The following is a 13732-nucleotide window of genomic DNA, read 5'->3' as shown; positions in this document are numbered from 1 at the left end:
TGCCTAGAGCAGCTGAGCTGTGAGCCCGGAAGGACCTCCTAGGTCCTCCCTGCAGGCTACACCAACGACAGGAGACCCTCAAACCCTGCATTCTTCCGCCGCTGTGCAGGCTGTGACCAGAGGGATCAGACTCCACTCGTGCTGTCGGCCCCTCTTGTTGGCCAGATGTGGTACTGTGGCCATAGGACCACTTCCCGTTTCAGGTTTCTATCAAAATGGAGACTCTTGAGTATTTCCCCTGGTTGGCAAGATGGCTCACTGGGGAAAGGCTCAGCCCCTAGAACCCATGTAACGGTGGGAGGAGGAATCCAACACTACAGAGCTGTCCTCTGATCTCCACATGCACACTATGGCACACATGTGCATACACACACACACACACTAACACATTTGAAAATGACTTTTTAAAAAAAAGTATTTCCCCTACAGGGCACATGAGAGCAGAATGAGAGCCTGGCATGTGCTATGGTTCCCATGGTAAGCAGAGTGGTTTCCTAGAAGACACAAGGCTTGGGTTCAATTGCTAGGACTGTAAGGTAAAGAATAGTGCCTATACCAGTCAGAGTATAAACCAGAGAGGCCTGGGCCAGCCTCGGCTACAGCAAGACCTTTCTTAAAGAAAAGAAATACTCGGGTCATAGCATATGCTTACTATGCTTAATATTCGTAGCTTGATATATGTAAACCATTCCTTTATTGATTGGTTTTCTTGCTACCGTGGACAGATCTAGGATCTAGGATTTAGGTCACTGCCCCCTAATATTTTGACCTCAATGACCGTGGAGATCCATCACCAGATTTCAGCCCAGGAACAGAGAGCATTTTACCAGAAGGCTTTCAACCTGAGTTCTGTGGGAATAGACACACAGGTTTCAGGGACTCCTCCTCTTGGGTGGAGGAGTAGGAAAAAGGGAGTCAAGAGCCTGTGAAGAGCTTGTGGTGAGTCCCCGGCTTCCCTAAGGCATCTGCCAGGTAGCACACACACACACACACACACACACACACACACACTCTCACACACTCACACACACAGAGGCATGAGCGTGCCCCACCCCAGGCTGGAGAACCAGGCATGCCTGTCAGGGAGAGGCACTGAGAGCCAGGCCATGGGAGACACCACACTGCTGCTGCTGGAGGTTTGTCAGGGACCTGTAAACCCTGGCGCTATGGAGACTTTGTGGCTCTGATCCAGTCCTTTCCACTGTGGACCTCGGTCCCTTCCAGGTGCCAAGAAGGCAGCCCCAAGCATCAAGAGCTCACGGTGAATCATGGCAAGTAGTCAAGAGGCCATTTCCCTCCCGATGGCTCTTACCATGGGCACGGGTGCTCCCTGTGCTTCATATGGGATGGGACTCCATTCAGCCTCAAACTCTTAGCAGGAGAAAGGGGGAGGAGAGGGATCAGGATGATGATGATGGTGCTGATGATGGTGCTGATGATGGTGCTGATGATGACAGTGATAATAATGTGCTTGGGCTTTTTATAAAAATTACATTTGTTTTAGTGTGTGTGTGTGTGTGTGTGTGTGTGTGTGTGTGTCTGTGTGTCTGTGTGTCTGTGTCCTCAATGCCACTGTGTGGAGCAGAGAGTAATTGCACAGTCATTTCTCTCCTTCTCCCTTGTGGGTCCCAGGGGTGAATCTCAGGTCCTCAGGCTTGGCCGCCAGTGCCTACCTGGGACTATCTTTCCAGCCCTTGGTTTATCTGAGGTTCAGTTATGACTCAAACCTTTCTCACGATCTCTCAGCTCCTCAGGACACTCCTGAAGGCCCTCTCTCCTTTCCTCTGGAAGCTTCCCCACTCCGGATACAGGTCTTTACCCTTTCTGGCCTTCCAAATCCCTCCTGCCTTCCCAACCAGTGCCTGCATGACACTCCCAGAGCTGCTGGCCACACAGCCCCTTCCAGCGGACAGACTGAGTGGAGAGAAGACAGGGCCTGGCCTCCTGACTGAACCCTGTTGCTGTGAATCAAGAGCCCTGTCTGGCCTCCTTCCAGGCACCCCTTCACCTCCTCCTCCGTCTCTCTCTGGCCTGTAGAGGGGGCTGCTTTTCAGGAAGGCCCACTCCAGTGTTCTCGACTCTGTGATCCACAGAGTTCAGCTACTTTAAGAGGAATCCGCACTTGGGAGGACTTCTGACATTCTACATAGGTCTGGTTCTTGACCTTGAGTCTGGGGAGAAAAAACCAATTTGACCTTGAACTCTTGAAAGACCTGGCTTGTGGTGGCCATACAGTCCTCAGCTTCCCCTGACCCTCGCTTAGCAGGGACTGACACTTAAGTGGGGGAGGGCCAGTACCAAGCCTATCTTTCTGCCCACTGGTCCCTTCCGGGTAGAGGTGACTTTTTTCTTTCCTTTTAAAATTATTTTTCCTGGGCATGACGTTGTACGCCCTTCATCCCAGCACTTAGGAGAGAGCAGGTGGGTCTCTGAGTTTCACATCACAGCTATATAAGGAGTCTCTTTCTTTCTCTTTCTCACACTCTGTGTGTGGGGTGTGTGTGTGTGTGTGTGTGTGTGTGTGTGTGTGTGTACACACATATATATATATATACATGTATGTTGTGGGTTCTGGGGAATTGAACTCAGGTTGTGAACCTTGGCCATTGGTACTTTTCCCACCAAGCCATCTCACCAGCCCAAGATTTTGTTTTGTTTTTGAGATAAGGTCTCAGTGTAGCCCAGGCTAGCACAGAAGTCACTGCATAGCCTAAGCTGGCCTGAGCTACTAGCATTCCTGTGTCATCAGTCCCTCGAGCACCAGTACTTGAGAGGTGAAGCCACCACAGATCAATGCCAGCAACACTGCCCAGGAGTCAAGGCTGGGTCTCGAAGCCTCTCGGGCCCATGAGGGGGTCTGACTCGGAACAGAGTCTGTTGTAGCCACCGCTGGGTTTTGGCAGTCAACTTCTCTGCTGCACGCTGCCCATGGTCTGTGCCCACAGTCCACACACCAGAGCCTGGCCAGTCAGACTGGGAGATCATGTTCACCCACGGGAACTGTGTTCCGGAACAATGGTGGGCACCACTGGGGAGGTGGAGCGTCTCGAATGCACCCCGCCACCTCCCATTGCTGGGTACCCTTGTTACATCCAAAACCCTAGATTCTTCTGGAGACCTCTGGCTATGAGTAAAGGGATAGGTGCCCCAAGACCCTCCCTGGCTAGCCCAGACTCCCTTTTAAAATTACATTTTTTTAATCTTAAATTTATATTATTTATGTGGTACCTGTGCATGTGTGCGTGTGCATGGAGATTAGAGGGGAGTTTGCAAGAGTCCGTTCTTTTCTTTCACCATGTGGGTCCTGGGGATCGAACTCAGGTTGACAGTCTCGGGAAGCAGCTTTACCCAGCGAGCCATCCCACCAGCCTGGCTCAGTCTCTTTTGAATAAATGATTGTGTTTTCTTGCGATTTCCTCCTAAAACGTGTGAGGTTGTTTCCATTTAAAAAGCAACGGGATTCTGGATAACTGGGATTACTTTATTTTAGATAGGGTATCACTATGTAGACTTGGCTATGTTGTAATTTCACCTGCTTCTGCCTCCCGAGTTTGGGCATTAAAGCTGTGTACCGCACACTGGGCTTTATTTTATTGCGATTCTGACCTCTTTCCTCTCTGGCTGGAGAGAAGGTCCCTCACTCCCTCGGGTCTGTTAAGTAGGGCAATGGCCTTCTGTACTTATGACCCACAAAGCAGGAGGCCTGTGGATGTGACGGTAAGCACAAACGTGGGAGGAAATGGCGAATTCTTATCAGTGGTGTCAAAGGTCATGAGAGAGACTGGTTGAGAACAGGAACATGGCAACTCATGGGTCTGTGGCTTTAGGTACAGCCCAGAGCAGGATGTGGAGGAACCTGGAGGGTCTGGAGGGTCTGTCTATTCTGTGTCATCTTCCCTCGGGGTTAGGGGTCACATAGCTGCAGTCCCTCTGTGTACTGGCCTCATGTGTGCGCCATAGCTGTTACACGATTCCCACTGTCACTTCCGTCAGGCAGATGGGACATCTGAGGCTTGGGGAGGTTAAACAATGTGATTAATTTAAAAATGTATTTTTGCTGCACTAATTCTTTTGCTCTCTTTATAATTCTGCAGTCAAGGGTACACTGAAGGAAGACAAACGCATGGGTGCGCATGCGTGCGCGCACGCATACACACACACACACTGACACAATACTGATACACATGAACACACACACAAGGACACACACATGGACGCACACAGGGACACACAGACACACACGGTCACACACACTGACACAAACACAGACACACATGAACACACACACAGGCACACACACACATACACACATGGACACACACACATGGACACACGGACACACACACGGACACACACACGGACACACACATGGACACACATACTGACACACACACGGACACACATGAACACACACACACAAGGACACACACATGGATACACATAGGGACACACAGACACACATGGACATACATACGGACACACACACACACACATGGACACATGGACACATGGACACACACATACTGACACACATGGACACACACACATTGACACACATGGACACACATGAACACACACACACAAGGACACACACATGGACACACATAGGGACACAGACACATGGACACACACACAGACATACATGAACACACACAGAGACACACACACACTGGTGGTGATGGGTTGGGGGTCAGAGAGTGCTTGAACTAGAGGGGTACAAGATCTGGGGTGTTGGCCACAGGGGACAGCAGGTGGCTTCTCTACTCCCTTTGTTCCAGATTAGAAATGCAAACACTTGAGAGAAATGTCAGAGATAACCTCGGCCTGGCTCTCAGCCTGGCTCTCAGGGCAGGTGCTTGTGAATGTGGAGGGCTAGAAGGATGTATGGGAGGGTGTCAGGAGAGTGATGGCTGCTGTGGGCCAAAGCCTCAGGAACACACCCACAGTCTGCTCCACAATGTGACCTTGGCACTCTCACGAGCACAGTTCCAGCCGTGGGGTCTCACTGTGTTAGAGTCAAAGCCAGCGACCCCAAGGCTTGGTGTCCTCAGTGGGATCTGCAGGTGGCCCGGTCCCCTTCTTTAACCCCCAGCTCACTGTGCCTCCCTCTGTCCTCCACAGATGGGATCTATTATGGAGACAACCGGTTCAACACTGTGAGCGAATCGGGGACGGCCACACTGAAAGCTCGGCCACGCGTCCGGCCCCTGCTGACTTTCATTCCCCTGGTGAGTATGTTCAGGCCTCGGCTCTGTTCCGGGTGCGACACCTCACCTGCCAAAAATGGAGCAGGTCTGCCACATCCGCCTCGCCCACTGTCCACTCCCTTCCTTCCTGATGCCAACCCGGGTAGGCTGTTGGGAGGAGGCACGGCTGTGACTTATACAGCAGGAAGCCTGAGATGAGGAGAGGCACCCGGTGGTGGGGGCCAACCGGAAGCTCAGCAGGGGTTTTGTCATTGCTGATGGCCACTGGTTTCCTGCCCGGCCCTGGATGCAGGGATGGCATACTTGGCATTTCTGCTTTCGAGGTTCTCTGTGCCTACTCTAGGAGATGCTTCCCAGGAGAATACTGGCCAGGCAAAGGCAGCTGGTGTATTTGCAAGGGATGGTCAAGAAGGACTTCCTGGAAGAGGCAGCGTCTGAATGTCCTCATAGGATGAATAGTTGTGACACTTGGGAGAAGGGCATCTGAGACCAGTTTGTTTGTGCTTATGAAACGACAGAAAACCAAAAGCTCTCATCCTTTGTTCCAAGACAGGATCTTGCTAGCCCTGGCTAGCCCGAAACTCCCTATTTAGATGTCTCGGTGATTTTCCTACCTCTGCCTCCCAAGCGCTGGTATTACAGTCTCACCCAGCAAAGCAAACATCTTAGTATAAACAATGTGTATGGGTGTTTTGCCTTTGTGTTTATCTGCCCACCATGTATGTAAGCGGCCACAGAGGCCAGACAAGGTTATCAGAGGCCCTGGAGGTGGGATTACAGGCACTTGTGAGCAGCCATGTGGATGCTGGGAATGAAACGTGGGTCCTCCGGAAGAGCAGTAGGCCCTCTCTCCAGCCTCCAATACATTGCTTAGAGGCCACAGTTGGGATTTTGCTCTTTGATAAGTAAAAGAGACCCCAAAGAACCACTCGGGAATGCTGGCAAGATGGCTCAGTGGGCAAAGGTGCTTGCCACCAAACCTGATGACTTTAAGTTCGATTCCCCAGAACGCACGGTGAAAGGCGAGAACAGATTCCTGCAACCAGTCCGCTGACTCCGGGCTGTGGCGTGTGCTGCCTCTCCTCCACACAAAATAAATAACTAAATGCAAAGAGGACCACTGGTAATGGTTCTGTTCTCTAAGGCTGTTTGAGCAAAGGCTCCTGTGTGGTTTTAAAGAGACCCTATTAAAAGTAAAAACGCAAACACCTGTGTAGCGGCTCCTGCCTGCAATCCCAGCACCTGGGAGGTGGAGGCCGGAGGATCAGGAGCTCAAGGACAGCCTGGCCTATAAGCCTGGCTTAGCTGGGACCGTGCCTCTAAAAGGCCTAAAAAACGAAGGGAAACAAAAACTAGAAAGAAAGGAATGCCCCCAGTAATAAAGATGAACCCGGCTGAGTGTGACCCCAACATTTGGGAGATAGAAGCAGGTCGCCCTTGTCTGCACGAGACCCTTTCTCTAAACACAGCCAAGAGACTAACAACCGCGCCGTTCAGGTCACACATTTGCTGTTTAGAAGCTGAGGCTGAGTCTGTAGCTCAGGGCTTGCGCTCCGCTCTGGATTCAGTCCCCGGCATCACAAAACACCAGGACTGGCTGGGTATGCCTGTGATGGAAAGCACCTGGGGAGCAGAGGCAGGAGGATCAAAGTCATCTTTAGCTACACAGACACGGAATTGCCACTTCCAAGAGAAGGTTTAAACAAAACAAACAAACAAACAAAATCCCGCCGGCTCCATTTCCAGAGATGCTCACAGCTGTGTAAAGGCTGCCGCTGCAGAGGTAATGATCAGCTGGAGTTAGCATCCTATTTCTAGAAGTGAGTTCCTGTCTCTCCCCTCACTGACCATGTTGATGGTGCTACGGGAGCGGACGATGGATTGTGATTGGCTCCTAATGTCCTGGCCCCTCCTCCACCACGTGAAGACCCAGGATGACAGGGTCAGTGAAGCCCCCTCCAGTCTCTCTTTTTTTTTTTTTTTTTTCTTTTTTTTTTTCGGAGCTGGGGACCGAACCCAGGGCCTTGCGCTCGCTAGGCAAGCACTCTACCGCTGAACTAAATCCCCACCCCACCCCCCCAGTCTCTTATATCTCCTCCATGCCCACCTATTCTGGCCCTTCCTCTGTCCTCACTGGGTCCACTCCAATCAGGGCAGACCCTCGGGAGGCTTGTGGGAGATTCAGGACAAGTCAAGGCTTTTAGGGCCGCTCGGGCCTGGAGTACTGGGTGTCTTGAGCACATGCTCTGGGAACATTCTTTCTGCACAAACCAGGAAGGTCCCGCTGTGCAGAATGAGAGGAAAGCCGTGTGTCAAACCAACTCCATGATTGGGTCATGGGAGTGTCCTGTACAGAGCCAGAACTGAACCCAGGAAGGGACATTTACCACATTCCTTCACTGCTGGCCCGCCTGTCCCACCCACCTTGAGATTGCAGATAGCTCGGAGTTCCAAAGATCATATACATGAACAGAGCACGAGCACACACACACACACACACACACACACACACACACTCACACACACCTGCAAGCTTGCCACAAACCCCCCACTTCACGGCCCAGAGGCTGTAGCCCTAAGACCGGAAGTGATTTGCCTATAGTACTGCCCAGTCAAGACCCAAGCTCCCTGAGGCCAAGCCCCAGGTCCAAATGCCCCTCAGGCTGCCCTAACGTTCCCTCCATGCCCCACCTGGCAGCTTTTGTCTTCCCCTTCCAGGACCCTTGACAGAATTACCCCCACCTCCCTGGCCAGGTGCTCTCCACCCTCGTCCTGTGGCTTCTTTTGGATCTTGGAGCCTTTGAGGCCCTAATGAAATGGCTTCAAAGGGTCTAAGGAGAGTTGTGGCTGAAGACTCTTAGGCCCCACCAAATTCAGAGCCCTTGTTGTAACTGCAGCTCTGATGTTGCTTCAGGTTATGGGTCTGGAGTAGCTTCTAGCCTCGCTCGCCATCTGCTCTGGGGAAGGTCAGTTGAGTAGTTCATTTTTTTCCTATCTGATCTCGGGCCCCTTCCATAGGCTCTGGGCTTTCTCCCAGGGACCCACGTGTGAGCATGGGCTCACATGTACAGATCCCCAGTCCCATGTCAGGTTGGGAGGGCTCTGGGCCAGCATCTGAGCCTCGCCCCTTCTGCCTGGTGTGATATTAAACCTGGAAGGGCCTCAGCCCTTCCTTACCTTCCGCCCACTAAGAGCGACCCCCAGGCCCGCAGGTGAGGAACGAGAGCCACCAAGCAGCATCCCCCTAGAAAGCAGGTCTTTGAGTCCTGCCTGGTCATCCCATCTTCAGTCCCTTTTGAGAGCCAGCCAGGGGACAGGTTCAAAAAGAGGTGGCCCTCGGGTGCTTTACTCTAAGAAATACTTTCTCGGGGTTGGGGATTTAGCTCAGTGGTAGAGCGCTTGCCTAGCAAGCGCAAGGCCCTGGGTTCGATCCCCAGCTCCGGAAAAAAAAAAAATACTTTCTCAAGTGTCCATAACCAAAGGCCAATCATGAAACAGACCTTTGGGGTCCTGAGTGACTAAGCTGGGCCCTGAGATTGGTCATCAGGTACCTGTCCCCAGTCCCAGCCCTACCTTGGGTTGTGGAGTGACAGAGGACCAGACCCTGTTCTCTCCAGGCCTCTGATTTCTTTGCCCTTTGGTAGGGCTTACTACTGTGAATCATCCTCTAGGGTGTCCCCGGCTGTGAGGTACAGATGTCTGACACACAGATCCAGAGTCTTCCTCTAGGCAGGTTGCTTTCTGGCCACGAGGCCCGCCCACCTCACTGATCTTGGGTGGGCGTGGGGGTGGGGGTTGAGGTTTAGAACCACCAGACAGCAGAAGTGGGAGGACCTCAGCTATCACCGAGAGGGGACATACCTCCAGCACAGTGCTTCATGCCTGAGATCCCAGCTACTCAGGGGACAGAGTGGGGAGAGCTGAAAGTTAGGGATGGGTCTGGACTACATGTACAGGGCCTCGTTTCAAAATAAGGAGAAACGAGAGCTTGGGCGTGGCCCAGTGACAGAGCACTCTCCTAGCCTGTGCCTTACCTTGGGTTCACTCCCTGGTGTGGGGTGGGGATAAAAACACAGAGACCTGGACCTGTGAGAGAACCCAGTGGAGAAAGGCTTCCCAGCCCGATGATCTGAGTCCCATCTCTGGGACCTGAATGCTAGGAGAGAAGTGACTTTTGAGGGTCATCTTCTGACCTGCACACACGTGACCTGTGCACGTGTGCACGCTCATACACAAATAAACAAGTGTAATAAGAATAATGACCTTAGGAAGCTCAAGGCCCTGGGTTCAGTCCCCAGCTCCGAAAAAAAGAACCAAAAAAAAAAAAAAAAAAAAGAATAGTGACAACATACTTAAAGGAGTGCTGGACCCACAGAAGACAAGGCTTGCACTGGACTAGTGCAGCCGAGGCCGGGCCCCGTGGTGTGCAGCGTTAATCTCAGCACTTGAGGCAGAAGCAAGAGGAGCTCTGTGAGTTCCAGGGCAGCCAGAGGCTACACGGAGAGACCGGTCTCAAAACATAAGAACCAGCAGAGCTTGGAGCTGGGCCTTTGCCACGGACCTCAGGAAGAACAACCTCTACCCTATTTCCTAGGGAAACTGGAGCCCAGAACTCAAGGCTGAACCTGTCCTATGCTTCCGAGGCCTAACCCCCCCTCCCCCAGCAGTAGCTGACTCTGCACCCCATCTGATCCTGCCGTTCCCCCAGACTGATGCTTATGAGAAATTAGAAATTAAATGTCCGTGTGGTAAATATGGACAAACTGGCTGGACAGGTCTTGGGGTGCCCGGGGTGGTGAGAGCTCCCTGGGTTGCCCTACCCTCTGAGTCACACAGGCCTGGCCCTGCCAAGGGGGGAAACCCCTGAGCTGCAGAAGAGACCGGTCTTCTCCTGCCCACTCCCTCTAAGTCCCTGATCACCTGAGAGCTCTAAGAATCAGCTGAAGGCAGCTTCCGCTGGAGCCCACCCAGATGGCTCGGGAACGGATCCCTACACTCAAGGCATAGACAAGGCAACGTGGGTCTGGCTGACCTGTGACATTGTTTGGGAAGGTGTGCAGTCTGAAGTGTCAGAGCTGGTGTTGAGAGTGAGGCTGGAGGTTTTACCCCTTCCCACCCCCTGACCCTCTCATTCACTAGAGTCCCAACGCAGACCCTCAAAGCCAGCTGCACCCTCATCCTCACCTCTTGGCTAGCCCCTGGGGCTCCTGGCACACCCTGTCCTTGCTGCCTTGGGAGGGTTGGCCAGGAAGATTTGTTAAAGTGGGATCAGCTCTATATGAGCTCTATATGGACGTCAGGGGCCTGTTCTTTTGACCCCGCTTACTCCTTGCCCTGGAGGGAGGACTAGAGCTCAGACCTAGGGCAGAGGCCCAGCAGCAGCCAGGCCCCTACGGCTCTGACCCCAGGAAGCCAAGTAAGCAAGGAGACGTGGGGAGCAGCTGGGATAGTTTTTTATAGACCAGGACTCATGTACTCATGAATTCCTTGCATCACCAATGAGCATCCTGAACTTTTTTTTTTTTAAGATTTATTTATGTTAGGTATGTGAGCACACTGTAGCCATCTTCAGACACGTCAGAAAAGGGCATCGGATCCCATTACATATGGTTGTGAGCCACCATGTGGTTGCTGGGAATTGAACTCAGGACCTCTGGAAGAGCAGTCAGTGCTCTTAACCGCTGAGTCATCTCTCCAGACCCATCTTGAACTTTTAATGGGTAATTAAAATTTCTCTCTCTCTCTCTCTCTCTCTCTCTCTCTCTCTCTCTCTCTCCTTTCAACAAACCCTTATGTCACCTTGGCTGGCGTGGAACTCTCTGTGTAGACCAGACAGGCCTCAAACTCAGAGATCCTCCTGTGTCTGCTTCTCAGTGCTGAAATTGTGTTAGCCACTAAGCATGACCATATATATGCACATTATGTGTATATATACGTATAATACATTACATTTATTTATTTAGCGTGTATGTGTGTATGTATGTGTGTCTCTGTGTTTGTGTGTGTGTGTGTGTGTGTGTGTGTGTGTGTGTGTGTGGTCAAAGAACATAAGTGTCAGTTCTTAACTACCGTCCTGTGGGTCGTGGAGACTGAGCTCAGGTCATCAGGCTTCCTGGCAAGAATCTTTACCTACTGAGCCATCTAGCCACAAAACTCCAGATCCTCCTGCCTCTGCTTTGGAATGCTGGAATTACAGGCGTGCACTCCCATGCCTGATTTATTCGGTGCTGGGAATTGAACCCAGGGCTTTCTGAATGCTGAGTGAGCGCCCCCAAACATTCTAACAACTGAGTACACCCTCAGCTGAACTGGGGGCTTCATGTGTTAGCACACATGTAATTCTCCACCAAGCACTCCACCAAGGAAGGTGTCCCCAGCCCAATTGAGCTTATAGCTAAAATCACCCGGCCATCTGATTCAGAGATGTTAGATGCTATGGAGAACGCTGCTATTCTCAGCTCTAAGGCCTGTCCTGTCTTGAGCTGCCAGCGCTCTCCTTGGCCAACACCTCTACATGGCCCCCCACAAACCAGGGGCAGCCGGCACCCTGAGTTACTTGTAAAGTTCTTGTGCCTTCCACTCTGGGTGGGCTTGAGGGAGGACCCAGGCAGGCCTGGCTATGGCTCTGCAGTAGGATCTCCTCTCTCCCCGTGCCTCTCAGAGCTCCATACTCCACCTCCTGGGCTGGGGCACAGACAGGCTGAGGAGGAGGCTGGTGGGGAAGGTTTTCAGGCTGAACTACCAGAGCTCTCCAACACCAAGGTCAGCCATGCATTTACCTGCTGGCCCAGCCCCTGGGGATCTACCCTTGGGGCTTGGCTGAACTCTTAAGAATCCCAGGCATGAGGATGTGCGAATCGTATCGGGGCAAGAGGAGGTCAGCGGGGTGGGATGGAGTGTTGAGCTGTGCCTCTTTGAACTCTCATAGCAGGGGTGAGCAGCAGACTCTGTCAGAGGAGGGGTGGATAGCTACTTCCTCTGTTTGTGCTTCCTGTCCCCTTTCTTTCCCTCGCTTCCCTTCCTCTTCTCTTCCACCCTAAACCGATAGCCAAGAGGACAGGAGATGATTCCTGGTGACTTGTCCCTGACCGTAGGGACACACCCATTCCCTCAGAACATCTGTACAGAGAAGTCACAGTCTGTGCCCTGGGCACAGCATCTGAAGTCTCAGGCTCTTACTAACCCACAGAGGGCTTCGTTCGCTGTTGTTTAACTTTATTTTTTTGAGGTTTATTTATTTTAGTTTGTGGCATGAGTGTTTTTGACTGCATATAAGTCTGTATGCTATGTGTGTGTCTGCTGCCCACAGAGGCCAGGGGATGACATGGGATCCCCGGAACTGTAACAACAGCCTCATGTGCTGGGAATCGAACCAGGTCCTCTTAACTGAGGAGCCTCTCCAGCCTCCCGCTGAGTTTTGATTAGACACAAGGGAGAGCCCGATGGCAAACACCTCCCTCCTCTGCCCTACTTTTTGGGGCCCATGGGCATGCCCCAGCCTCTGTAGTCCAGCCATCTCAAGGCAGGTCAGGATTGCTTCACTTTGCAGAGTATGAAGAACGCTGAGTCCTGGGAGACAGGAGGGAAACTCGCCGAGCTTTGACAGGCGCTGCCGCTGCCTTTGTGATATTTGGGATACTGCCAAGCTTATTGTTTTGAGACAGGACTTCATGTAGCCCAGGCTAGCCCTTCATCCCCCTGCCTCTGCTTCCCAAGTGCTGGGATTATAGGAGTTTGCAACTACACCCAGCTCATATATTGGTTTTTGTTTTATGCTTTGTTTTAATAAAACAAAGAGACAAGAATCTCCATAGGTAGCCCAGGCTAGCTTCAAACTTGTAGTCATCCCCTTGCTTCTGCCTTCCAGGTGGAGATTACAGGCAGTGTGCCCCCCAGGCTGGTTGATACTGTGTGTCTGCTATATTTTAGTTATAAAGATGAGTCTTTAAAGACAGCCTTGTTCTGCTGCCCAAGGTAACCTGGGACGCAGCCTGGTCTTCCTGCCTAACCCTCCCAGCCGGCTGCATGGACTATGAGTATGAACCAAACACCCTACAATTAAGAATCATAACTATGTTGGGTGGTTTTTTTTAATTATGAATGAAATATAATCACTTGTTAAGAAAGGGAAACTGAGGGCCTGCAAGGTGGCTCAATAGGAAAAGCACTTGCCACCAAATCTGATGACCTAAATGTGATCCCTGAGGGCCATATGGTAGAAAACAAATGATGCCCACAGGTTGTCCTCTGACCCCCATCATAGTGTGTACACACACCTGGGCATGGTGACTTGTGCATGTAATCTGGCTTGTGGGATACAGAGGCAGGAGGTCACCAGTTCAAGCCAGTCTTGGCTACCTATACACAGAATTAAAGTCCAGCCTGGGCTACATGGGGCTCTGGTTTCTTTGTTTTTGTTTTGGTTTTTTTTTGGTTTTTTAAAGGGAGAAATAAAGAAGGAAGAAAATAAACCTGAATCTTCTCGGAGTGGTACCCCCTCCGCCAGGCTCCCCGAGTCAGGGCAG

At 51.7% G+C, this 13732-nt stretch overlaps 1 protein-coding gene across 1 annotated transcript in view; it reads left to right on the top strand.

Annotated features, from left to right (window-relative positions):
* The window catches only part of C9h6orf132 (similar to human chromosome 6 open reading frame 132), a 36619-nt gene that overhangs the window by 5496 nt on the left and 17391 nt on the right, over window positions 1-13732 (top strand). Inside the window, exon 2 of the mRNA NM_001431182.1 lies at window positions 5122-5228. Within this exon, the coding sequence (NP_001418111.1) occupies window positions 5122-5228 (107 nt within the window). The remainder of the gene's footprint in view (window positions 1-5121; window positions 5229-13732) is intronic.

This window comes from Rattus norvegicus, chromosome 9 (assembly GCF_021556685.1).
Source record: "Rattus norvegicus strain SHRSP/BbbUtx chromosome 9, alternate assembly SHRSP_T2T, whole genome shotgun sequence".
NCBI classification, from domain to species: Eukaryota; Metazoa; Chordata; class Mammalia; order Rodentia; family Muridae; genus Rattus; species Rattus norvegicus.
The sequence above is the reverse complement of the archived record's forward strand: the minus strand, read 5'-3'. Positions and strand labels throughout refer to the sequence as shown.